Genomic DNA, 27652 nt, shown 5'->3' with positions numbered 1-27652 from the left:
ATTGGAGGTCTACGGAACAAAAAAAACAAGATAATCCAAACTTAAGACTAGCAAGCATTAAACTAGAGTGGAGGCAATCCTTTAAACCAAAATGTCTTCAAGGTACAGTAAAAACATTATTTCCAGCACACTTTCAAGCAAAATGGACAAACTTTCTATAACCACCATTCAAGGTTACAAGAAGTGTGTGTTTCCTTGCATGGAAATCAGGTATGCAGGACTCAGTACTACAGTAACAAGGTCAGCATTCACATCTGTAAACATGGTCAACTGTGCCAAGGTGCTACTTGGAATCTAACCTGAATCCCTGAAGTGTTGGCCGCAAACTTTACCGTGCACCTCCTGTGTGTCACAGTACCAATCCATTTCAAATTTGAATCCAACCGAACTGACATCCTGCACATGTGCAAAAGTGCAATTTGAAGAATGGACGGATGGACTGAGAATGAGTCTGACAGATAAGAAAGAAGACAGACAGACAGGCAGACAGAGCAATGATTGTCTCCCACTCAGTGGGTATGTGCTGAGGTTTCCCATCACGTTCTGTAATGAGTGACAGACCGGCTGCACATAAAAGCCCTGAGAGGCTTTGAGCCGTTACTGAGAAAGAAAAAAAGCTGCGTGTGCATTATTCTTCCTTCCAACCCTTCTGCCGTCCACAGCTACACCCCACAGACATGTTAAAAGACTGATTACACAGGAAATAACGTGCACGTGTGTCCATCTGTATGCTCATGGTAAAGTGCAGCACAAATACCACTGACGGGAGAAAAATGAATTGCAGTAGGGTTTGTGATTTGTTGCAGTTGCCTTTTGAACTACAATATAGAGGCATGAGTCCTTTGCAGCAAATGGGTATAAACACTGTGACAATAGTGCAATTACCAGTTTAACTGAGCCAGAGTGACTGGGAGGACTTTGCAAGTGGGGCAAAATTCAGAGGAAAATTCAAACGACATTTCCGAGTGGTGGCAAAGTACTGAGTCACACAGTGGAGAAGAGGCCTGGAGATGATTTTGAAATAACGAGTGTCTCTGAGCTTCAGCGGCCGTGTGTTTGTGTGTGACTATGTGAGAGAGACAGAGACAGAGAGAGAGAGTTAAAAAATTGGGCTGGGAGAGATAGTGTCTCTTTTTAACTGTTTGTTACAGTCTAAACTCAGCTCTTGTCTACTCTCTCCTCTCTCAATTGTCTTCATTTTACCATACATTTCTACACCATCCTCGCTCTCCTCCCTTTTATTCTTTTAAAGAGAAGTTTTATCTTTCTTTTCCTACCCTTTGTTTTCTTCTCTCCTGTCAAACTCCCTTATGTTCCTCTCAACATATCACAGGTATTACTCTTATCCCTTTGTTCTTCCTCTGCTTTGTACTTTTTATCTTCCCTCTCAGTGCAATGGACTGTGTTGGTGGTCATGTACCAATGAGACAATAAAAATACAAAATATCCAGGGAGTAAAGTCAAAGGACCAGATTAATATGTTGGAAGATTTCTAGATTTAAAAACACAGCACAGTGGTTTGTAATGAAGATAGAATTTTATGACTTTATAAATACATGACAACACTAACAGTTATATCCTGGGTCATGACAATCGTAGTAAATAGCAGAAATACGGCATAAACACATTGTCTCTTTTCTAAATAATGATATAGGCTGCGCTTTTTTATGCAGGGTGAAAATGTTTTAAACTCTTAAAGTTTACTCTCTAATCTCCCTCCTCTCTTCGCACTTTTTCCCTTAAACGTGTCTTTTCTTTGCCTTCTCATTTACCACCTTTTCATCCTCCTCTCTTCTGAATGCAGTGAATCTAAGGCCCGCAGTTTATCTGCCTAACCAAGAGCGCAATTTCCTTTGCTCGGAATCTGCCCCAGGTTTCTTTCATTAAGGCTCTATAGCTGACAGCCTCCTACAGTTTGTTTATTCAATGCATTTACTGAATTACTAGTGGCTATTTACCCTGTAGTACCTCACTGCCAAAGCAGCGAGGTTGAGGCAAATTGGCATAGCAGGTGCTCTGTAGCAGACATACCAATCTGCTCTGATAGGTATCCCAGCCAAGAACCATTCAAACTGGATGGAAAGGGAGAGGGACAGAAATATTGCAGAAGCGTACTCCGAATCAGCATCCAGCAGACTGCTATGTTTACTCCTCACAGTGGCACAGAATTGGTTTGTGCATCTCCACAGAAGTAGTGATTCATGCATCTGAGAAGAGTGCAGTAAGGAAGAAGACATACCTCTGCAAACATTGCAGCACCTGCCATCTGGTAAGATCTGTTCACTGATGGTGCAGTTGAGTTCTGGACAAGTTTCTGTGACTTTCACCATCAGGCCGTTCTGGACACGAAAAGACAGGACAGGACAATTTTAGTGCTGCGCTCAAATGTGTGCACGTGTGTAAGTATTAAAAGAAACAACTCTTTCAACCCTTGGATCTTATGTTTTGTTTTGTTTTTTCAAAAATTAACCAAATAGGATTAGTGTACTTGCTAGAACATAGCCATACAGCATGTAAAACTACTTAGTAGTGGCAAAATGTAAACTTTAATTCAATTCAGTTCAGTTTACTTTTCATGTTCAACTTAAATATCCTATTTTGAAGTTGGTCAGAGGATAAGAAATAAATCAAGTCTTTGTTCCATATGGTATATTTCATTTATTTTGTATGGTTGACAATACATTAGTTTTCATTAGTAGGGTGCTTTTTTAAATCTTATTAATTGTAATATTTAATATAGTTTATCATTATTAATTATTGCTGTTTGTTCCTAGTGTGACATCTACTTGGGCCAGAGCAAATGATAAGCAGAGCTGCAGGAAGTGGCTCGTGCCTCGGGGCGTTCATTTAAGTTTGTTTGACCTCTTTTATGGACGTAGAATGTAATTTGCTTTTGTAAATTGTTTTTCATTATTTGCATAAATAAAAACTCCTTTTGAAAAACAATCTCCCTGTTGTCCTTCTGCCTGCCTGGTTGGTCTCCCACACTCTCAATAAGTTGAGCAGTGGCTCTCATCCCTGGTCCTCAAGTACCCCTGCGCTTCTTTTTTTCCCACCCACCCACTGCTGATAAACTGGATCAGGTGGGATCAGTCAATCAGAACCTGGAAGAAACCATCTTAACAAGATGAAGTGAATTGGTCTCTTTCAGCTTCTGACTGAGTGAAAACATAGTCAGACATAGTAAGCAGTGCATAGTGGAGGGTTAGATGGAAAACAAGCATTTCAGGGGTACTCAAGGACTAGAAAGATCGGGATCTTTTTATATTATTTTTATTAGCTTTAAACAGGAAAGGATTTCACATAGGCAGCAACAGAAACCATATATCTGGTTTCATCACATTCAAAAGACAAGATGAAATATAAAGGCTAGGTTTATGCTGCTTGCATTTACAAAGAGGGCAAGAATGTAGATAGTAGCTAAGGTGTAGATACATGCCTCCACGGAAGGGAAACAAAGGTAGATAAAAATGTGTCATCTTCCCCTGGGCTTTTAAAACAAATGGAGACACACAGCAGCAGCAGCAGCAGCCGCAGCCTCGTTGGTATGTCAGAGCCCAGGTGGTCCCCTCAACGCCTCTCAAGGACTAAGATATTGACTCAAATCCCTCCGATGTTTTCTCCTTCACAACTTCTTTCAAAGTCAAGCTTTTCTAAGAACCATATCAACTGCTTCCCTGTGCCATCTGATTAGGGCAGTTTCTTTGTACCATAAGCCTTTAATCAAACAATTTTTTTCTTTCACTGATTAATACTTTAATTACAAATTAATTAGTCTTTCAGATAATCAATTAAAGCTTAGCTAATCAAATTTTTTTAGATTAACAGAGGATCAAATGATTGATTCATATAATATAATCACTCAGTGTGCAGCGCTACAAAACTGATAGCTAAAAAGTCCATCAGCGCTGGTTTTTAGCAGCAGAAGTTGATAATCCCACTGTCTGATACCAGTCCAGGACTAAAAAACAAGTAGACAGACAAATTTAGAGCAACTAGCAGCCAAGTTTTAAAGAACCAGATAGATTTTTCTTTCTGATGGAAGCTAGTATAGAACATTTAAAACTCTAAATAAATGCTACTGTTGCTTTTCGGATGGTTTAATAAATGGCTGTTTAAATGTTGGCTGTAGCAACGTTAGAACATAATTTATAAAACTGCTACTTTCCCATCCACCGGTTGAGTGATTGCAAATTTAAATTCAGTTTTGTTGCAGTCTAAAAAGAATTAACCACAAGTTCCAAGGACCCATGGTGATGCATTCATCACTCTAACAAAGTTTAAAACATAAAATATATATTTATAACTTATGAAGCAAACTAAGCTCATATTTTGTATTTTTGCTTTCTTCTTTTGATCAAAAAGCAATACTTGATTCATAGCAACAGAGTGAGAGTACAACTGAATAAAGTGCGCAAAAACTGAATATTTGATTATGACAATAATACAGTGTCATTCTAGTCAAAGCAAAGAATAAAAAGATCCCAAACGACAAAGAATTGGTAGCACAGCATTTATTTATAAATGTATATGTTTATATTGAAGTCATTTAGCTGATTTTTGGTGTGCAGACATCTTATTTCTGCTTGATTCTTATTATCCACAAGTTAACAAAGCATGACCGTGAAAGTCTTATAACAACTGAAAACATGTGGAAAGCACTATAAGTGATTCCCCTCAGCCACAGCATCTAAGAGGCAACAGTAGTCTCGCAGAGCACCTTCGCTCTGACCACTGCTTGTGTTTGGGACATGTTTGTATTCAAAACTGTTTTTCGAAAAACACCTGATACTGTATCAAACTGAAAGCAACTTGCAACACAGAAAAACACTGTGACCTTGATGAAATGCTATTCCACATCTTGACACAAGGAAAGTTACCTCAAGTACCCTCAAAAGCAACACTGATCATAAATGAAATCATTTAATTCTCACCTGTGTCTCACTGTCATTATAATCATATCATTTGCATCAATATATTTCTGATTTGGAGGTAAAATAAAAGGTTAGAATATTATAGTTGTATAGTGTGTAAAAAAGAAGTATTACTTAAAATATAGTGTCAATGTTAAGCCCTGAAGGTAGGAACTCTTTTTGGATTTTTACAGTACAAGTTCTGAGTTGAACATTTAACAATCCCTTCAGTCAACCCAGTGTTCCCTTTATTGATTTCCATAATGGGCGCGTTACCACACTCAGTTCATAACTATATGTATGAATGTAAGTAGTAGCTGGTTATGACCATATGCTGGAGGTTTCCCTTTCTAGTTTCTCATGTCAACATGCTACCATGCTAAATACAAATAATATTGAAGAGAACTAGAAAGACAATGGGAATTCAAAAAAAGGTTTTTACCTCAATGTCTGTTCTAAGTTAAAGTTGGCCCTACAGTAAGTGTAGATACAATTTCTTCAGGTGGTGTTTGTTCGTAAACGTGACCTGGCTCTGAAATGACTAGTGGCTCACCAGGTGGCAAATAACTAGCTAACTAAGAACATGCTTGAAAACTGGTAAGATAAAAAGAATTTGTATTCAGTGGCTCTAAAAATGCAAAAGCACAAATGGTTTCAGCTGACGATGACCTAAAAATAGCTTGATGCGGCCCTCACTCTCTTTTCCCCCGTTCTCTCCCATTCCTTCTGCCTATCCTCTCCATATGTTAATGCATATATTCACTGTTGCTTTTCCCACTTCCCCCACTGTGAAGGCGAGAGAACACAGAGGTTATCTGGAGAAGGAAAGTTGTGTGCTAACCAGAGACTTTCTTCTAATTGTAACATGCAGATATCAGGAAAATTCACACGCTCAGGCTGAAACACAAAGCGGAAATTTATGGCTCATCACGAACTCCAACAATGACACTAAGGACTCCTGAAAGCCTCACAATAAAGCATTCTTGGGCCCCTTCTAAAAACAATTTGTAGACAAATTGGTCATTTAGCAGTGCCCACACCCAGGTGTAAAGGATGGCTCTAATTGCTTGAAACAAAAATTGCAAACAATATAACAATGTTTTAGGGTCACTGAGGGCTAATAATGAATCAATGAATCCACTGTGTGGCTCTTTGTAAGCAATTACATTCATAAAACACCAATTTTCTTCTCAAAATTGTGTCTTTAAAGATAAATGGCTTCTGAGTGAGGAAGGCTCACCTCTCTTCTATGCCGAACTGAAATAATGACTTTAATTATATTCCACAAAGTGATGAAGCTCCAATCAGGCCTTTGTGTTGCTGTTCATAAATTATTCTAATTATGCTGCTATCTTGCTATTTAAGAGGAAAAAAACAGCAGATAGAACAGATTGGAGGAAGCAGGGAAAAATTAATAAGACCTGCTGGCCAATTAAGTAACACACTGGGCCATTCAGCACACACCACACCATCATTACACGTCTGCAGTGAAACAAAGGTGCTGCATGGTGATCTGATGGCAGAGTGCAGGCTAAATGTTGGAGAAAGAAATGTGCAACATGTAAGGAAGGCTTACCTTGCATTCCCTGCAGCTCTTGGATAACAAGCGCTGGCCTTCAGAAAAGGTCTGGCCCATGTAGCTGCATTTTGCTGTGGGCAGAAAAATAGAACAGAAGTGCTTCACTATCACTCTACTGAGGTAAGCACATCTATGGAACACCAGAAATAGATCGATTCATCAGCTAATACCAGCACCTGTGCTACTCCCAACAATAGTTGTAATAAAAATGCTTTTGAGATTGTCTGTAAAAATGTTTCCAGCCTGATGTTCTGCATAGTTAATTCTGTTAGAAACAAAGTTGTTCTTGGCTAGTGTGCATCTGCGTAGAGGAAATGTAACAGCGCATTAAGAATACAACAGAGGAGACCCTTGTGCGTGTTCCTCTGGCGATAAAGCAGAAATAGAAAATGAAGCATATGATATGAAGTCCTGCTTTTCTCCTCTCCGGGGTGCAGGACTATGGAGCGCTCGATTGCAGCTCTGGAGTGCTGCTCCCTTGTTCATCTGTGCCAGAGCTCTGATGTTCACAAGGGAGGAAGAGGAGGAAGATGGAGCGAGCGGAGGGGTGGAGGGAAGGCAGAGGAGGGCTGGCATTATTCAAAGGCGGGTTATACCACAGGGATTTAGTGTTTTTCCAGTATAGCAAGAGAAATACAGTTATCCAAGGCTGTGAGCTGTTATCAGACTCCTGTGTGCTTTATACTTGAAATAGTACTGCCATCGCAGTTCCCATGTAAACTAGTTGAGTGTGATCTTTGCTGTCACTGATAGTTTACGCTGGTTTCCTTGTGCCACCAGAACATCAGCTCCACGAAGCACAAAATACCGAAAAAGCAATTTAGTTAGGCGTGAATTTAAGATGTTTGTAAGTTGTTTAAATGTGTAAAACAACCTGACAGGTAAATCTTTGAGGCTGGGAATATAGCGAGTTTCCCTGCTCATGTGTTCTGTTTGATCACACTTTGATCATATGAAATGGACCCACGCTTGTCTCACAAACGGGATGTGATGTCACATTCCTGACGCGGGAAATAATTAAATATTAATCAAAGCAATCACAAGCTAAACAGGGTATGGTTTGCAGCCTAGTGTGATCAAGTGGTAAAAATAGTAAAGTAACAAGAGAATATTAACTTCAACCTTTTCAATGGTGAGTAAAGATCACAGTGGAAATGCATTCCTGAATTTCTCCCCTGTTCTGGTTTCAACAGAAACGAACATGGGTGAGATGGGGAATTTGCATAATCCACATGCAATGTGACCGGGCCTTTATATTTATAAGAAACAGTGTGTTGTGTGCAAACTTTGTTGGGTAAAATGACGACTGTGGCAGTCAGGTTTTACTGACCGTAATTAGCTAATGTAAGTTATTAAGTTATGATTTTTTTTTTATTGTTTTCAAAAGCATTATTCTAAATTCCTCAAAGTAACACGACGTACTGTAGGTAAAAAACATAAATAAATAGTATCCCTCCTGCTCTAATACTTTTATCACTTTGTTTTCTCTCTTTCAATTTATCCCTTAAGCACGTTGTCGCCAGCTATTTTATTTTTTAATTTTTAATTTTTGTACAATGGATGCCGTTCCTGACACAATCCTCGTCAACTTAACCAGGCTTAGGACCAGCGCTGGCTTGTGCAACAGCTGCAGATAGGCAATTTGGAAGGTCCAGTGTCTTGCCCAGCCACACTTCGACATATGGACATAGGGAGTTGAAACTAAAAACTGCTGAATCCAGCAAAGCCACCATCACCCCCTCTGCTCCTTATATCACTAAGACTGCACAATAGATAATGAATGATATGATGATATTCTTGGTACATGTATTTTGCAGGTCAAAGTTCATTCTAACTAAAGTATAGAAATAAAAATAAAAGATACAACTTCATTTAGTCTTTCCTAAGTAATATGAAATGATAAAACTAGAAGTACTCTTTGCAGCTCCATACAGATTTAACTTTAAGTAGTGGTATTTAAATGATTGATAGTGAGCTGTACAACTGAGCAATAAAAGGTTAATATGAATTTTCATTATCTGTTGTTGTCATCAACTAATTACATTGATGTGAAAGAAGTTTTTGTACACGAGCAGAAGGGGTTGACTGCTTTGGTCTAAATGTTTGCTGCTTACACTTACGTCTGCATTTTTTGCAGCAAGTTCCATCAACATGTACAGGCAGTGAGTTCTCCGAGCAGTTTGCTGGAGGACAGAAAATCCTGCGACACTCCACCACACCATTCTGTAAGGAAAACAGGAAATTTTATCTTTTCTTTTTTAAAACTAAAAACAAGCAAGCACCATGTTAGGTTACTTCTTTCCTTTACTCGTACCCAGTAAACAGTAAACAGACGTAACACATACAGGTTGATGTGTAATCATTATCCAGTGTGCCAGGCACAGCCAAACCCAGAATAGGTGAAGGTCCTCCAGTGTCAGCACCACACAAACCAACCAAAAATGATTCAAATTCCCAGTGAAAGGGTTAGAATGAAACTGAAATTCACTGATATTCACACACACACACAAAAAAAGCTGCGTCATACAATCAGATAACAGACTCATCATTGTGTGATGGATGATGGATACTGAAATCGAGCGGCTTGCTGATAGCAGGTAGTTAGTTATTCAGGCCCTGAAGGACTGTCTTTATTTATAAGGCTGATACTGTATCTTTCTCTGTGAGCGCCTCTTCATTTCATGAGTCATCGGAAATTGTTCCCTCAGGATGCCACAGTTATCAGTTAATGGCATGTCCACGAGGGGAAATCAAACCGACTAAACTCTACCCTATGCTTGATGTGCAATGATGCAGCAAGTCTAATTCCCCAGGGCCCAGGATGGCCTGATTCAACACATTTCCAACTCTGTATGTACGAGTGCTTATTAGGGGGCACTTGTTAGGGGGCAGGCTGAATCAGGCAGGGGCAGGGAAGGAGGAAGATAGGGACTTTCAATTACAGGAAATAAATATCTACCCTCACATCCTGCTAAACCGTTGGTTCAATTTAGTAATCAGAGGGTATTCTGATATAACTCTGATCATTGGTCTTTTAGGTTTATTCACATTTTTGCCATTTTCTTACTTACTACAATACAGTACCTTTAACATGGCGGATATAGCAAAGCACCTTCTGTGATTTGACACTCACCTTACATGCACAGTTCCTGCAGTTCTCTGGCTCCACCCACAGATCCTTGTCCCGGTAAACCAGTCCGTTGGCGCTGCACGTCCTTTCACAGTGACAGCCCTCCAATTGGGTCAACCTGGACTCAGCGTAGTTCAACTGAGGATAAGCACAGAATCACCACAGTTGCAAAACTAAATCAAAAGCGTGTGTATACTCACAGGTCGACCCCCTCACCCTCCGGTGTGCCCTGCTCCGTTTTCACAGAGAGGTGCTCCACTGGGAGCCACTGATTAGAAGAGCATATAAAGTAATAGGTGATCATCATTCAGTTCATGCTCCAGACCTTAGGCTATAATCTTCTGAAAATGACAGACACCACTGACATCTCTGTTCCTATCTCTCGCTACCCCCCCCCTTTTTTTTTTTACCTACACACCGATCAGTCCTTCTTCTTCATCTTATTTCATGCTGATTTATTAGCAACATATATTTAGTTATCACAACATCACCCAAAATAACCACACAGATATTAAGGTAAATTAATAAGTAGAATGTCTTTTAATTTTATTTTTTTTTAAATCCTGTTGATAATGCAGCATCAGTCAAGGCTCAGTTTGTATTCATCTATACATCAAAGTCCAAGTAGACACGGGTGCAGAAAAGCGCACTGCATCAATCATAACTCACTTTTAATCGTAAATAAACACTGGCTGGTTAAACACAAGTAGCAATTCACTTATAAACCTATATGTTCATAAAATTCCAAGTACTGTGTGACCCACGGGGGCTTCACAAACCGTCAGAGTACTGTCTGAATGGCGGGAAGGAGGGGGAATTCCAAAAAGTCCAATTGATCTGAGCGGCGTAGGTTACCTCAGAAAATGTAGGTCCACTTAAAGACACTTGAGCCTGCTCTCTCGCTCTCCCTCCACCCCCTCTACTCTCCTGAGCCCTGTCCAGGCCACGGTGTCAGAAAAAGATGACTCATCGCAAATTGATAGAGGCTTCTTTGCAAAAAAAGAAAAAAAAATGCTACATGTCACACAGGCTTTTTACTTCATTTAGAGGAGTCCCAGCTGGCTGTTGGAGAGCTGTGTGAGCTGCGAGCAGTGGAGAGGTGTCCTGTCAAAGCCTTAAACAAAATGTTTGAAATGCTTTTTCAAAGGCTGGGAGGCTGCCTTGAGGCACCACAGAGGAATACCTTTCCTGTACAACGTGAGCATCAAATGGCACAGTGATACAGCACAAAGGATTCAGAGGCTAATAGGGATGTACTGTCTCTTAAGGTTGATACATGAGGCTAAGAGACAAGAGTGACATCATAAAATAACAGCTGAAGACAAAGCTCACACAAAGGACAGCAAGAAGGAAGTTGCATTTATTACCTTTAATTTTTTTTGTCTGTTTGCATGTTTGAAGGATACATCAAAGTTGTATAAATTTAATCTGCTAGAGACCAATTAGTCTTGGGCTAAAAAGCAATTAATTCTTTGTGTTTGTAATCCAGATCTGGGACATCTGCCATCAACCAATTATCATATTATACCCTTAGCAACCAAATACTGAAACTCTGAAACATGATGTTAAATGTAAAGACTTTGTTAGTTTAGAGCTTCTCTAAAATGTAAGTAATGGCAATAATGTGTGTTAGTTGACAACTGGCAGGAGATTCATTCTAGCATGTTATATAAGATAACATAAAATCATTATTAGCTCTGTCCAGACAGCACACCGAAAGAAAGAACATAAAAACTGTTGTCTAACCTACTTTCCTACACACTGCCAAACTGACTTAATTAGCAACGTTTTTGAACATGTATCTTAGCTGGCCTTTACTTTACAGATCAGATTAATAAAAGTACATATATAGTTCAGTGCTGGATTTCACCTGTACATATACTAGACTCTACTTCTTTTCCTTTCGGCTGTTCCCTTTCAGGGATCACCACAGCGAATATTGTGCCTCCATCTAACCCTGTCCTCTGCATCCTCTCTTCTCACACCAACTAATTACATGTCCTCTCTCACTACATCCATAAATCTCCTCTTTGGTCTTCCTCTAGACCTCCTACCTGGCAGCTCCAACCTCAGCAACCTTCTACTGATATATTCAGTCTCTCCTCTGAACATGTCCAAACCACCTCAATCTGGCCTCTCTGACTTTATCTCTAAAACATCTAACATGAGCTGTCTCTATGATGTACTCATTCCCGATGACACACCGAATACTCTCCTACCTGTCTCCCTGGTCACATTAGCTGTAGTGGTCCAGTTATCTGGAAGCACATCTTGACCACCCAGAGCCTGTCTTAGCTCCTCCCTCAAAACTACATCACATTCTTCCTTTTTCAACTTCCACCAATGCGTCCTCCGTTCTGCCTTAGTCTTCTTCATCTTCCTCCCCAACAGAGTCATTTTACACGCCACCATCCTGTGTTGTCTGGCTACATGCTCCCCTACCAATACTTTGCAGTCACTGATCTCTTGATGTAGTCCACCTAAATGCTTCTACCTCCTCTTATATGTAACCCTATGTTCCTGCATTTTCTAAAACAAAGTATTAATTACGGTCATTTACATCCTTTATGCAAAGTCTACAACCATCTGTCATTCTCTTTGTGAGGGAAGAAAGTAAATTTAGTCATTTGGTTAGAAAATTAGCAAACAGTCAACCAAGATGGGCTTATTGAAGAGGTCACAAAGAGGACAAAAAGTCACAGGGTGTGTTGTGTTTAGAGGACTGCTTAAGATCACAGCAGGCACTTTGTTGTTACAAGGCCCAAAGCAATGTAGTAGATAGTAAGTCATGGGGTCACAAGATCTACAAGAAGGTGCAATGAAAGGGTTTTATTGCTTCTCAACTGCTATCTTCAGATAACCTAGAAAGGGACAAGAGTGATGATTGTCAACTGCATGCACCTGGTTTCTACATTATGTTTTGTGAGGGTGGGTTATTTCTTGGGTTTAAGTATAAATAGAAGGGGTTTGAGAGATACAAGTCAGAAGAAGACACCAACATCCATGTGTTCTTCTCCATGCCGGCATGTATTAAACTGAGATGGTTCATCACGCTGAGTTCTATAATAATTCTTCCAAGAAGGAAAATTTGTATCACATCTTCTAACTCACATCCTGCCTGTGGGGCATAACCACTAACAACATTGAACATCACGCCTTGAATTTCCAACTTCAGACTCATCATCCTGTCTGATACTCTTTTCACCTCTAGAACATTCCTCACAAACTCCTCTTTCAGGATGACTCCTACTCCATTTCTCTTCCTATCTGACCTGTGGTAGAACAACTTGAAGCCTGCTCCTAAGCTTCTAGCCTTGCTACCTTTCCACCTGGTCTCCTGGACTCACAGTATATACAACTTCCTTCTTTGCATCGTGTCAACCAACTCTCTAACCTTCCCTGTCTTAGTCCCAACACTTAAATTCTGTACTGTAAATACTACACTCTTTCCTCTACTGTCTTTGCCTATGAACACAGCTTCTTTCTTTCCTTCTTCGACCAACAGTAGCCCAATTTCCACCGGCACCAACCTGTAAGTCAAAAGCACCAGCAGCAATCTTTATTAACCCAGGACCCGACCGATCTGGTACTTCAGATTCGGTGTCGAAGTCATGATTCGCATGTTTAATTTGGCATCGGTTTTACATCAGATGGCTTTCCTGACATAACCCTCTGCATTTATCTAGACTTGGGACTGGCACAAGAAGACACTGCCTTGTGCCCCCTTGTGGTTGAATTGTACATATACTAGACGAAAGTATCAAATATTTTTTCACATTAACTATTGTGTATCTATTGAAACTACAAAGCAAATTCTGTTGTGTTTGGATGCATGTCTTAACCCAAACATGAAGTTATGTGAAATTTGTCGCAGGCACCCAGGAAGCACCTTAGCCAAAACAATGTACATCGGAGCAAGCAGAGCAAGTATTTAGGTTTAGGTATTGTAAGTGCATGGGGAGCTACAGGTATACAGTAACGTCAAATCAAACTAGCTATCCTGCAGCAATAACAAACATTTATTCAAGTGCCACATGGGCCTCGAATACATTGTTATTACTAGGAGCACTGGGTAGACTTAAAGGCGCTTTTATAGCTCAGACACTAGGGAACCCACTGCAACAGCACCGGAGGAGAATAAAATGAATGTATTATTTATTCAGAAGTGTACATTAATGGCTTACTTAACGCTTGCTCTGCTGTGAAGATGATGCATCTCTAAAATACTAACATTTCAGTGACAGCCTGTATGACAATGACAATGTTCTTATTTAAACACACCACTGGAGGAATTGGGGTGCTTGAATAGAGGGCGATCGTATACCAAGGAAATTTACTGTTTTGAGACATCTTCAAAGGCCTCAAAATATCCAGAAGCACCCATTGAAAAGCAAAGACTATCAGAATACTCAGATACCACACATTTTTTCAAATGATTTCCACTGGATAGTGACAAAATTTCGATGGATCAGTTCACCCATTTTGTTGTTTGGTTATTTTATTTTATTTTATTTTTTTAGAGATTTGAGATACAGTGTTCATCTTTGACCCTGTTTTCAATCATTTTTATTTCTTCTGTAAAAAAACTGTTCAAAAACTGTTCACAGACAGAGAGGTCTGCCCTGAATAGCAGGGACATAGATTGTAAAAGGAGATGATGCTGTTGATTTTGAAAATGTCATTTTTGAGGGGATCTGACCTTTAAAGAGGTTAATACTGGATTGGTATCTGTACTGATGCTCTGTAATGTGGTATCAAAAAGTGGTACTGAGCCATTTAGACTAAATGCATGCTTGTGCTTCCTCTCACTAACACACTGGCATAATACATGTAAATGCTGCAATGCTAATCCACACACAGCAAAGCTTATTGCTATTTCACCTCGTCTTGACACGCCACCTCACAGACTCAATTATTCATCTTATGCTGAATTTTCCTGTTCTCTACGGCATAAAGACAGCAGGCCATTAAACAGTGGAGATGACTGTGCCCTCCCTGCTGAGACTCTTACGAGCACTGAGGTCAGGTGACAATGGGTCGAGGTGCGTTCATGTGACAGGGGAGGCACTGACACAGCAGTAGGTTAATGTTCTTCATTTCACCCTTATTTACACTGAAAATGGTTAAATTGTTCACATGCCCACTGAGTGGTCCTCACTTCACTCACTCCCACCTGATAGTCCACACTAATGCACACTCACACAGTTATACTGATGTTTAGTGCTGGACATGGTTCAAACATACCCCCATGGCTACAGGAAAACGTACACACCATACGCCAGTTAGCTTCCTGTTGTGCAACGCAGCGGCCTGACTCTTTACTGAACCTCATTCAGTATGTACCAGTTGTGCTTGTTTCGTGAGCGTCCTACCTATAACACCTGACATAGCGCATTTTAATTCAATGTAGCAGCTGTGCAAATTAGAAACTAAATAATATGAACAACTATAACTAGATATATGCAGCAGTAATATCTCTTACTGTCCTACTGCTGAATATGCTAATAAAGATGTAGCTGCTACTTATGACTGGTCAATAAATGTGTGCTGTGGTAAATTGTCACATTTGTCTCAATGTCGGTATTTAGGCAGGTTTTAATTATGACCTGTGCAACTCCCTGAGCCCTATTGACTTTTCTTTTAAATTCTCAGTAAGTAACAAATCTTAATCCCATGTATCATCATTTATCATAGAAAAGCAGCCAATGTTCAGTCAAGTTCAGTCAAGAGCACAATCAGATAACAAAATCCATGCTCTAATATTTTCATGTGTTACATTTTAAACTAACATTCACTGGAGTCTCTGGTCCTTCTCTGCTTCCTTCCTTACCATCGTTGGATCTTAAAGCACATCATTGCTTAAACTTAGGGTAAGGTTTTAACCCATTAGCCACAATCTGCTCTTCTTTTGACAAAATAAATGCCTGTGATGTGATACAGTCAAATGCCCAAAACACAAGAGAGTAGACTTTCAGTTGGGATTGTTATTATTTACAAGGTAAATCACTACTCATCTTTGCTGTCAGTGCTTTTACTACACCGAGTACACACTTGCAAGACACTAGTGCATGTACATTTTTATTTTTCTTTGTGACAAATCAGCTGTGCATTCAAAATGAAAATTCCACTGTTTCATTACTCTAATCCTGAGAGATTTCAAACTGCAAAACAACAAGCCCATGAAAGAAAAATATGTAAGACCGTCTGGGACCATGTAATTGTCCCTCATAATGTTCTCTCTTACATGCATGTGTGCATATTTTATCTCTGCAAGTATTTTAAAGCCACTTAACTCCATGCTCTCAATAATAAATGACAGTAAGAATATTTTCTAAACACTGATTAAATCACGTGTTTGTTTTATGTTTGGGAATAATAATCATAACTTATCTGTTTTGGCTTGACTTGAACAACACCGAGATGATGACTTTAAAGGGGAAAGAACAATGCAGTGAAGGTAGCAACTAAATCAAAAGCCGTCTCTAGCCGTAGTGAGAATGGGATTTATTTATTCATTTTAATTATTTATTTGTTTATCAAGCTGCAAAAGGAAAGGTATAGTGGATCTTTTAAGCTTTCACTGTTCAGGGTTTCAGTGTATTTGGTGAGGATATATTTTTACATTGTTCTTACCTTCAGGGTCATTTTTGCCAGTAGCTCCTGAAGATCCATGATGCCTTGCACCAGGTTCAGGAAATCACTGCAGGTCGGACAGGCTCAACGGAAGAAAAGGAAGCACCAAAACACAGAAGCAGACGAGAGGAAGCACAAGAGGGAGGCGTTTAGATAAAAGAAAGAAAAAATCGCCTTACTCTGTTTGTTTGGACACAACTCATGGTTGCAGAAAACAATACTGAAGCTTCACACATCTATTTACTCTTCTTAGGATTGTGGATGGTGTTTGTGTCAGTACATAGTTAAAAGTTTTGATTTCATGGCTTTTGGTTACTGACAGAGTGAATGCCATAGCAGTGGCCCTGTATTTTAATCAGTGTCACAGTAAACAGAGAAACAAGGAGGCTGCACTAAGTCTGCTTTACAGCAAAATGAAGATTACTAGAGAAAGAAGGACAACTGGAGAGAGGCTTTGTGTGGGATCAGTACAGAAAGGTTACAACCAGCTGACACACACCATATTACAGTCCAATTTTGTAATGGCACACAGTAATGGAAAGTGTTCTTTTTTCTATCTTTGCTCTCAGTGCGGGTCATGCACACTGTGTATGACTGTGTCATCACGATACTTACTGCGATTAAGGTTAGGACACTGAGTGATGTAGCCATTTGGAGCGAAAATCAACTTCACATCCTGAATGATGCCCTAAATACACAGAGGGACAGGTGTAGGGAAAAATCAGAAAGAGACCATTTTACACATGGACTGGCAAGATCATGGGACCTCTCGTTAAATCTAATGGCTGAAAACATGACAGGATACATTTATTTAAAAAAGGACAAAGAAATACTGAGAGTTGCTCAGCCTTTATTTTTTCCGTTCAGTCATCACCCTGAGGAGGCAGAGGTGATACATAAACACCACCTATTGAACATCAGGTTCAGCTGATTGCTTAACTACTGCAATTAGGCAGATGGTGTCATAGGTCTACAAGTTGTTTGACAACAATGCAAATTAAACAATTTTGCTAAACTAAATTGGCTTTTAAACAACTGCTTCAAGAAGACAAGATTTTTCTCTGCTGATAGCAAAAGCTCTTCTGTAAGCAGTGATATAGTATTTCACTGTGTGTATTTTGTTTAGTTACTTATATGTTGGTGTATATTGTATTATTTTGTAATAAAGTGTAAGGATATTGTCCATCACATGAATTGCCCTAAAAAGTTCTCATCCCGCAGCATCAGATATTGAAGCTTTGAAGTTACTGGATAAGCACGCTAACAGTAGTGCTTCACATTACCCGACACTAAGAACAGCTAAGGGTGATGATAATGGGGTACTTGAAACATTGGACAAATTGAAACTTTGACAGTGCTGGATTAAAAATAATTCTCAGAGACACAGAAATGGGTGTAACAAATTTCATTTTAATGCATCTGGTGGGCTGGTTGTCATTTCCCACAGTCACATGTTAACCTTGTGGTGGCACTAAAGAAAAAGTCAATAGAGTAGAAATTCAAATAGAAGTAATCAATAGAAATAAAAACACGTCATCCAAAACCCTATTTATCATAAATTCTCTATCGTCCAGGACGGTAGCTCATATTTTAGATTTGGTGCCATCACATCACAAATGTGATTGTACTATGCATTTGGCAGCCATTCCAAGCTGAGCTGAAGCAAATGTACTTCAGCATAGGCAGAAACAAATAGCCTTTACCAACTTTTTTTCTTTAACAGACGGTCTGTCAATCACTCAGAATGACAGGCTATCTCCAGAGGTGCAGGGCTAGTAAATGGAGAGCTTTATGATGACCACAGGGAACAATCTTAGAAAAAAAGCACCTTCTCTAATGGAAAACCAAACTTGTATGTTAGCAATGGGGTGCACACACACATACACACACACACACATTTCCTTTAAGTGGCTACTGAAAACATGCTGGAAGGACATTATAATTCCCCACCTAAAGCACAGTTGGCATCAACTTGTCTCTGCTTTATATGGTGTATGTGAAATCCATTTACAGTGCAAGAGACCGGGCTGGATGTAAGCAACACCTGCCTCTATTTCACACAGTGACACAGAGAGAGTGCCTTGAGGCGAACAGGCTTGCAGCACAGATTGAGAACAAATACACGCTCACTGACACACAAACATGCACACACACACAAACACAAAAGACATACAGACACACACAGGCTGTGTGAAACAATGGATGGAAAGGACAAGATTGTCAGTGTCACTCAGAATGAAAATGAAAGTGCAAGATCCCAGATGCCAGTACAGTTATATAGGAGCCCTGACCACACATCACTGTGAATGATCAGTAGGTTATTTAAACTGAACTCATCTCTTTCTCACTCTCACTCTCACTCACACACACCCACACCTACAAACGCACGTTAAATTATTTTGCCAAAGTCCACTGCAGATATTCTTTTGTCTCTTTACAGCTTTAAATTAGATTCAAAGTGAATGAGGTTGCGCTGACTTTTAGATTTAGAGCATTAATCAATATTTTTGTATCTATATTGAATCAACAAACTGCATGTCAGTAGAAAGGGGTTTAAAAAGTGATTTATTCACAGAGAATGAGAAAGCGAAGCTCATATTTTTGGTCATTTCTGGCAGTCTCACATCAGATGGCAGCTGTTTTCAGCAAACCTGAGAAACCAGACGGACAAAGTAAGCAAGTAATGTGGCTGAGCTAGCAGCTTCTCATGTTTCCTATGTACACAAACGTTTTAAGGATATCTTTAAGAATGTTTGAAGATGTTCAGGCCCATTCACTTTTAAGCACTTTTATTTTGTAGTAATATTAGCAGTATTATTCTGTAGTAATATAATTAATGCTAAAAGTTATAGTAAACATGAAGTCTGATAATATTTTGTGATATTGGCCTGACGTCCCATTAGATTCCTGGCCCTAGTCATTATCCTAGTCCAGGCCTGAGTGTAGCTCTAGCATCAGTGTTTCGTTTAAAAGCCACTGAGGCAAACTACAATTAAAAACGCATCACTGTAGCACATACCAAGAAATAATGCGCACAGACTAATATGTGCATGTCTGTGTGTGTGTGTCTAGGCTTTTCCTGCTTTTGTATCAGAAAATCTGAAAAATATTTCTTCATAGTGACTTAACATAGTTCTAAACTGCAGTACTAAATCATGCTCAGGCAAGCAGCTATATACAGAAAATGAAGGTCCTCACAACAAATTGCTCATGCACTGTTTATACATCATTTATTTCATGTCCCTAAACATCCACAAGTTCGCTTACTGTTATTGCTGATGAAGTTACCTGGATGCTGCTTGTCTGCACATATTTACAGTCATAATTCCCAGCAAGCTTGTTTATTACAGCTATAATAGGCCATGCATGTTTGTCCAGAGCTTTGCCTTCGGGCAGCATTGACAGAGGTTTAATATCCTGGGTGAGGCTTTATACTGTGATTCTTTTTTTTCCCCTCACTTTGATTATGCACAACATGACCTTTCCTTGTTCTAGCAGGGCCTGAAGACTTAACCTTAACCCCCAGGTAATCTCCCAGGACTGAACCAAGATCAACAATAATAATTAACAATTGTGTGAGAGAAGAGAGAAAAAAAAATTGCTCAGGAGAGAATCGGAGAAGCTCAAAAAGAAAGAAATGTATAGGTTAATGCTTCCACAGTTGCACCAACTATGTAAATCAACACAAATGTTTATTAAAATATTTGTCATCAGTCACGATGGACAGTGATGACCTTCCTGTGGTGAAGTTGAATTTCAGGGGACAGTGTAGAACAACTTTATTCTAGGGCAGCAGTGTGCCTTCTTTACAAATGAAAACAGTAACATGTTATCAGCTCATGTGGACACAGAATAAATGAAATAACCTACTACATATAATCAAAATTTAAATGATATAGAATAAAATTTATTTCAGACAGGAATGTACCTCATTAATAAATTACCACTAAAAAAGAAAAGTTGTGTTCCACATCAGGGCATTTTTTTAAAAATGGGGTGAATTCACCACTTATACACTATACACAGTGTTTTTATTTTTATTTGTATTTTTATTTTTGGAGATTACCTACAGGTCTTACCTAGTCCCATTCTCACTTCAGATTATATTTCATTGCTCTCCTCCAACTTTGGGTATTCTCTGAACCACTTCTGTAATTTGTTGCGTCATTCTCCTGCTCCTCTCTTTTTATCTGTACAAATGTTTCGAGTCACTCCTGTTACGTGTCTGTGGACTCATCAAGTACAAAGGAAAACAAAGTCAACTTCTCCCCCACTGATCCCCACACTAATGTCTATAACTGCGTAGACAAACACTCTTTTTCCCACTGAATACAGGTTTGTTTTTAGATTTTGTCTGTTCATTAAAACTGATTTTCTCTAGTAGTTGACAGAATGTCAAAGCCTTGAATTTGATAAGAATTTTTAAAATGTAACATGTTAAAATTAAATAGCTTTCCTTGTAAATCATCTTTGGCTTTACAAAAAGTGGTGTGTTGCAGCCTGTTTCCCCACTAACTTGGTGAAAGCACGCACATCACCATTTGGGCCTGTCATCACTTTAAGACAAGGGATGAACATTTGTGAATGCTGGTCTCACCTGATGCGCTTTTCATTTTTACTGGCATCAGCTCTGGCTCAAAACAATAAGCTGCTACCTGGGCTTTGTTAATAAGAAAAATCAGAAATGACCAAATGATCAAATTCACTCGGGAAAAGTTAAAAAAGTCTGTTTGTGCAGCAGTGGACACCACTTCTCTAGAGTTCAATCCTAGAATCCTGTTAAGAATCCTGAGGAGTAACACTGTTGATGTTGGCGTCAGTGGCAATGTCGTTTATACTGCTCATTTCAGGTCCCTGTGTTTAGCATCCATGTTCGCATGCTTTCAAGTTTATACCACTGAAACCTGAGTGTATATGCAGGGAGAGACGCTGTAAAAGCAGAGGGGTGAGAGGAGAGAGAGTGAGAAAATGTGCAAAGTGTGTTGGTATTTTCTAAAATTGCTCTAAATTTTTGTTCCATTTTCCACATTATAAGTGCGAGATTTGCAGTAATCGTTGACATTATGCACAATGCCCACACCCCTGCTCTGAAATTTAGGACAAAACAATGGAATATTAGAAGTAGAATAGACTGTACTTTTTTGTTACTGATACTGGATTAATTAGAAGCAAACCTTATGGTAAAACACTGAAATAAAAAACTGGAAGACCAGAATAAAGTGAAAAAAAACTCATTTAAAACCTCCAAGACAAAGAGGATACATAAGACAGATATCCTGTAGAAACAGTGAGAGGAGTGAGTGGGAGATCTAAGCTCTGAATCTGTCATAGCCAGTTTTTGCTTTTCCTCTATCATGCTACCTTATGTAACATGTTCAAGCTTTCCATTATGGCCTGTGTTAGATTCATTACTATCCTGTGGTGCATGAAGCACAGAGCGTTTGACAAAAGCACCAGTTCCAAACGAGCCTGCAGTGTCCCTGAGGAGTCAGCATCTTTGGCACAATGGATTCAAGATAAAGATAATTTATTACAGTTGTTCCTTCAGATGGAGTGGGCCCCAGGAGAAGGCGATATGAGGACGGGGAGAGTCTTGAGCCAGTGTGAGGGCTCAGTATGTTTTATTTAAAGGCCTAGTTAGCTCATCTTATCATTATCCAACTCCAGAGTCCTGATTACAGCTGCTGCTTTTTTTCACCTTCATCTGCAGTGTTATTTAACTCTTGGCTATTTTTCCCTTTCCATTGCTTTTATAATGTTTTCACTCATAACTACACCACTTTATGATTTTGATATGAGAAGGCATAAATGGGCTCTGTTTATCCCCTTGTATCCCCAAGTGTGAAGTGAAAAGCAAAACATATGATGATTTGTCTCTATATCAGTCCATATCTTGGTAGCATGTGTGTACTGCAAGGTCAATTGCACAATATGCATAGCCAGTTTTTCCCACTTCTGCTCATGCTAAGCTAATTCAAAGACCAAGGGAAAAAAGGCTATGACTCTAAATTGACCGTAGGTGTGAATGATAATAGAAATATTATCTGGCTAAAAATAGATTGGCTTCAGCACCCTGCAGCCCTAACAGGATAGTGGCTGGACTAATGGATGGATGCACGGATGGAAAAAAGAAAAAGACTACAACAGACTTTTTGAAACATTTTTGTTAACCCTTCCGCTGTTTTTAAAGAAGAAATAATAACCCTAAATATAAAAGCCAGTAGGCTGACTGTAATGGTACCTGAATGTTGTGTTGAGGATGTGACCACTCCATCACACACAAAATACACATTTCACTTGTTTTCAAATTGTCTGTCTCCAGAAATGACTTACAATGGAATAAATTAAGGACGGAACAAAACAAGCTGCACTGAGACTTCTCAGACCACAGACCAATATGTTGTGACAAAAGAAAATTGTTCATTAGGATTATTTGAAAATTTATGGTGAGTCTAAATCGCAAGTTTTTTCAAGTTTTTTTTTTATCAGTATTTGACAAATACTGATCAAAGTGGGACTTTCATTCTGTAATCATGTAGTTTTTTCCAGTCTCGTTCTTCTATCTGTCTGTACCCTGATTAGCTCATATCTGTTTAATTCTCTCTCTCTCCAGCAGAACCAATCTCAAAAGCATAGTTACTGAATACGTATAACAATTAATAAAATTGTTGGCTCATAAATATGCATGAATAGTATATAGAGATAATTAAGGTTCTGCAAAAAAAAAAAGTGTAGCTCTAATTGGTGCTTCTTATACGTTGAGCAACAGGTCCTTGATTCAGTGTCTTACAAGTGGACCTGTCAGCTGACATGTCAACTAATCTCATTGTAAACATGAAGAGAGAATCTACTGATTCCCTCACCGATTCATTTCACACAAGCCTGTGCACTTCCACACCATCTGCCTCGGCTGCTGTCAACCAGTTTTGAGCACATCTGTGGGAGACAGAGTCGAAAGCACTGAGCCAACTGCTGGTAGGGAACTGGATGTTGGATCTGCGTCTTTTAAGACCAGAGTTTCCCTCCAGAAGCAGAGGCTCCTTGAAGGTTTGATGCAAGAGCAGATGAAGGACAAGGAGGCAGAGGGAGGGGCAGCATTGGGCTGATGTGCAGCAGTGATAATGTCAAAAAGAAGGAAGAGAAATAATTTACACCACAGTCTGGTGGATAATCGATACATATAGGAAGAAAAACATTAAAAAACATTGGTTGGGCAGGAGAGGTAGGAAAATCAAGAGCATCTGCATGTCTTGGTGAATCTCCACCATGTCTTGTCCCTGCTGTGGGCACATGCAGCATTGTAATAGGCTTGGAAATAAGTGTTTGAAAGAACAGCCTGAGCTGTATGCAGCTCCCCTGTGAGCCCTCAGTACTTCTTTTTTGTTGTTGTTTTTTTCACTTGGCTCTTTTCTCCCTCAAAGCCTACTGCAAATCTCACCAATTAAAGCAGGAAATCTTGAATGTGAAGCACGTTCAAGTATGCAAGTGTTTATATGTGTGTGCATCGTCTGTGGTTTCTTACCTTGAACAGGCCATGCTTGTGGCTGTGCTGGCCTAGCCACACTCCACTGCCTGGGGTGAGCTCCATCTGCGGAGGGTCTATCACCCGCTCATAAATCCTGCCAACAACAAATCAGAAGAGAATGGTTGGTTATGATAACGACACAGACAGAAACACAAACACAAACATGTTTCTCTTTTTGTCCTCGCCTGGCAGGGACACTGATCCAATACAGCTGAATACAAGAATAAATTCAACAGACTGTGCATGTCCACTCCCTCCATCTTTCCCTCTCCTTTCATTGGAAGCAGAAACAGTAGAGCAGAGGCTGCTCTTCTCAAGCATGACAGCCAGTCTCGCCCCACAGCTCTCAAACACGGCATTGATATCTGGACCTGGGATGGGGGCTGGATTAAACAGCCGACTACTGAAACAGACACAAACAGGCTTTGGCATAATCAAGGCAAACCTCCTCAGTGTCATTCAGCACCATTTTTCCTGCACTAAGGTGGGCTTAACAATGCTATTGAGCGCCGATGGGCCTCTTTGAGGATGTCAGGTTTGGCTTTCCCCCTCACACGATGCCCAAAGACAGACATATTCAGAGTAGAAATCCGAGTTCTGTCTCTTTCTCATCGATTCAGCTTTTTTAAAATATAATTGCAGTAGTTTTGTACTTGTTTTGATCTCGGTGACAGAGTATACTTATAATCTCTTCAGGAGTAGTTGCTGTGTTGAGAAGTCCTCAAAGTGACGAGGAGATAAGTAATCATTCAAAATAAATTAGTGGTGGGGTTGTTTCCAAAACAGGTAGGTCGTTGGCTAGGCAAGTTTATGACTTCATGACTGAGCCCCCACACATAAGTCATTATTATACACTTGGCTTTGACTTGTACTTTAAGCTCCATTAGGCAGTAATTCTGTCTCAACATTGAGCGAGGTGACTTACTGTAATGAAAAAGATTGCTAGTTTTGCTAATGTCCACAAATACTCAGCTTCCAAAAGTTTTATAGCTTTGGATTTGCCAGTACATATGGTTGATTACTAACTCTTACCAAACCCCCATTTTAAACACAAACAACCTAAACAAACTATATCTTCTTTACAAATGGGAGTTTAGGCTTTTGTCAAATAGAAACAAGCAAATGTTCAGTTAACAGTTGACACTAGTGGAGAAATAGGAGGTGCTACTGTGATGCCCATTGTATCCGGTGTACACGACATGGAGCAGGTGTTCACTAATATGTTAGTGTAGTGAATTATGGAGTGTGTGTTTTTCCTTCACCTAATTAAATATTTGAAATACAAATGTAATAATTAATTTCATGATAATTATCTAACATAAGTAAAAAGTGGATTTTAAAACAGCATTTTCATTTTATGACAGTATGTCAATGCAACATGATGCAGCATTTGAATGTACTAACCTAGTTTCTTTGTGAAACTAGGTTACCACCTCTGAAATAAGACTGATATTATATATATGTGTGTGTGTGTGTGTCCGCATCAACATGCGGACATATATATTATTATTTTTGTCATTATTATTTATTTATTTATTTATTCATTCATTCATTCATTTATTTTTGTCCTTTCAGCTTATCCTGTGAGTTCAGGGTCACCACAGCGGATCATTGTCCGCATGTTGATTTGGCACAGTTTTTACACCGGATGCCCTTCCTCCTCAATTTCAACAGCATCAAAAATTGTTACTTAGGACAGTAAATAGTCTTAGTCAGTGTCTTTAATGTGTTCAAAATGTTTATGAAGGAGAAAAACCTTATAGGTCTGTTATACTATACATTAAATTCATCTTTATAGACTTGCATTCTCTTACATGTCAACTTACTGTATAGTGACATACTGTACTGTATGCAGAAAGTTTGAAAGTTAGCCTGATTGTGCTGCAGTACCTCAGTGGTGTTTGTGCTATAACTGCTATGACTTCTCACCTGCTGGACAAACTGTCACTGCTGTACAGAACATAGGGGTCATGTGATTTCACTGTTACCTCCCCACAACCTTTTTGTCTCTGCTTCTCCCACCTTCCCCTCTTGGCAGCTCCGTGAGAAGTGGGAGCTTCAATCATGGAAATCTGGAGAGCAGCGGCGCTAATTAGAATGTCAGCGTGCTCACAGGCATATTTACACGGTCTGACGCTACTGGCTGCAGCCATCAACAGATAATTATAGAGGACATATACCAGTCATCATACTATATAGTGTGATTAGCCGTGGTCCTCTATCATCATAGTGCAGGACACAATGAGTATTAGCTACAGTTTATAGCTCAGAAAACAGAAGCAAATGTAAATGAATGCGATGAATGTGTTGACATTTTACATTAATCATACAACAACACTAATAATACACAACATAAACTACCACATTGTTTTCAGCCATGCAGAAAAGCCTTCCTTTGACTTGTCGATATTCTGAATTTTAAAATTTCAGTTTCTTTCAGCTTAGTTTATACTCGTGAAAATACCTGTGAGTTGTGAAATTATATGTATTTATTACTGAGGTTAGTGTCGGCATAATTCTTCATCAAAAATGCAACTACAAATCAGGACAACATTAATGTTTGCATTTATAATAGCAGATCAGTTGTAAATACTACAAATATTATTTGAACAAGAAAGAAATGTCACAGTGAGCTGTTAGATGACAAGCTGCAGGCAGCTCCTCTGCCAGTTATGCAGCTCTACCGTGCCCTACCATTGTGTCTTCACATTTACTTGTACCGTGTGCAGTGTGAAATCAAATCATGGTTGCTCATGGCATGATGGAAATAGGCCAATAATTGACTAACATCTTTATTAACACAACAAAAGTTTGGCTGCTCTGTAACCAGCAGTAACAACATCTGTTCAATGACTATTTGCTGCTCCCAGCAATCCTGGGACACGTAGTCTTAAATTCTATTGTTTTCATGCCCAGTAACTACAGGTTTTATATGGTTACTTAAAGGAGGTTGTTTTTCGACAAATTACAATTCCAAAAATCTTAAGGCCACCATTATCCAAGTTCACATGTTCTGATGAGCCAGTCTGGAAAGGCCTGTTCATATGTCTGTCAGGAACATTTAAAGACCGTCCAGAGAAAGTCTTGGGAAAGATTTGCAATACAGCATTTTCATTTTCTTTTAACAACCCTAACAGTATATAACAACATAATATTCGTATGTATGACATTAGTCCACTAAGTGGTGGTATTAGGGACCCTTACAGAAAAGAGATGAATGACTTGTTGTTATCCAGACAAAAGTCTAGGGTTGATTTCAACCCTGATGGAGCCCTCATAAGGATTAACTTCAACATGGGTTTAGCTGTGGTACCATGCTTTGCCAAATCCCTCAGTGTCTACTGTACGTTATAAGGGGAATGCTAATGAAAAAGGCTTGTTGAATGTGGAGTGGCTTGCAACAAATGCACAAAGCCAGATGAACCAGAACCACTTTATCCATAAGCAGTAAAAGACGACAGCACTGTTGCTCCACTTAAGTGTTATTAGTGTCTGTGTGCATGTGGATGTCAGTGACAGAAAGAGACAGACTCACATCTCGATACACGACAAAGACTCAGACGGGAGTGGAGTGAATCAGCCATCATTCATGTGAACGATGAGGATGCAGCCAAGAGAAATCCCTGGGATGTGGAAGGTGTTTTATAGCAGCTCTATAGCGGTGAAGCACTGCATGGCAGAGATGGTATAAATCCACATCTTGCTACATAGCACACATTTTGTTGACAGCCCACTTCAATAAGCTGCCAAACTGCGTCATTTTCACCGATTTACTGACTGAAGTGAATATTTAATCTCGGTCAGTCAAGAGTTCAGCCATAATGTTTGGCTGCTTTCCTAGTTTGTCTTTAAGCCACTGATAAGAGCAAAAA

The 27652-nt window shown here is 39.4% G+C and overlaps 1 protein-coding gene across 3 annotated transcripts in view; it reads right to left on the bottom strand.

Annotated features, from left to right (window-relative positions):
- Positions 1–27652, bottom strand: part of LOC137116597 (protein kinase C-binding protein NELL1-like) — a 206590-nt gene that overhangs the window by 125163 nt on the left and 53775 nt on the right. For all 3 annotated transcript variants that reach the window (XM_067495587.1, XM_067495590.1, XM_067495589.1), the window contains exons 5-11: positions 23778–23874; positions 16871–16943; positions 16256–16338; positions 9626–9760; positions 8613–8715; positions 6490–6563; positions 2240–2339 (exon numbers count right to left, since the gene is read on the bottom strand). In XM_067495587.1, coding sequence (XP_067351688.1) covers positions 2240–2339; positions 6490–6563; positions 8613–8715; positions 9626–9760; positions 16256–16338; positions 16871–16943; positions 23778–23874 — 665 coding nt within the window. The remainder of the gene's footprint in view (positions 1–2239; positions 2340–6489; positions 6564–8612; positions 8716–9625; positions 9761–16255; positions 16339–16870; positions 16944–23777; positions 23875–27652) is intronic.

This window comes from Channa argus, chromosome 2 (genome assembly GCF_033026475.1).
Source record: "Channa argus isolate prfri chromosome 2, Channa argus male v1.0, whole genome shotgun sequence".
In the NCBI taxonomy this organism is placed as follows: domain Eukaryota; kingdom Metazoa; phylum Chordata; class Actinopteri; order Anabantiformes; family Channidae; genus Channa; species Channa argus.
Note: the sequence above shows the minus strand (reverse complement) of the source record. Positions and strands in the feature narration are given on the sequence as shown.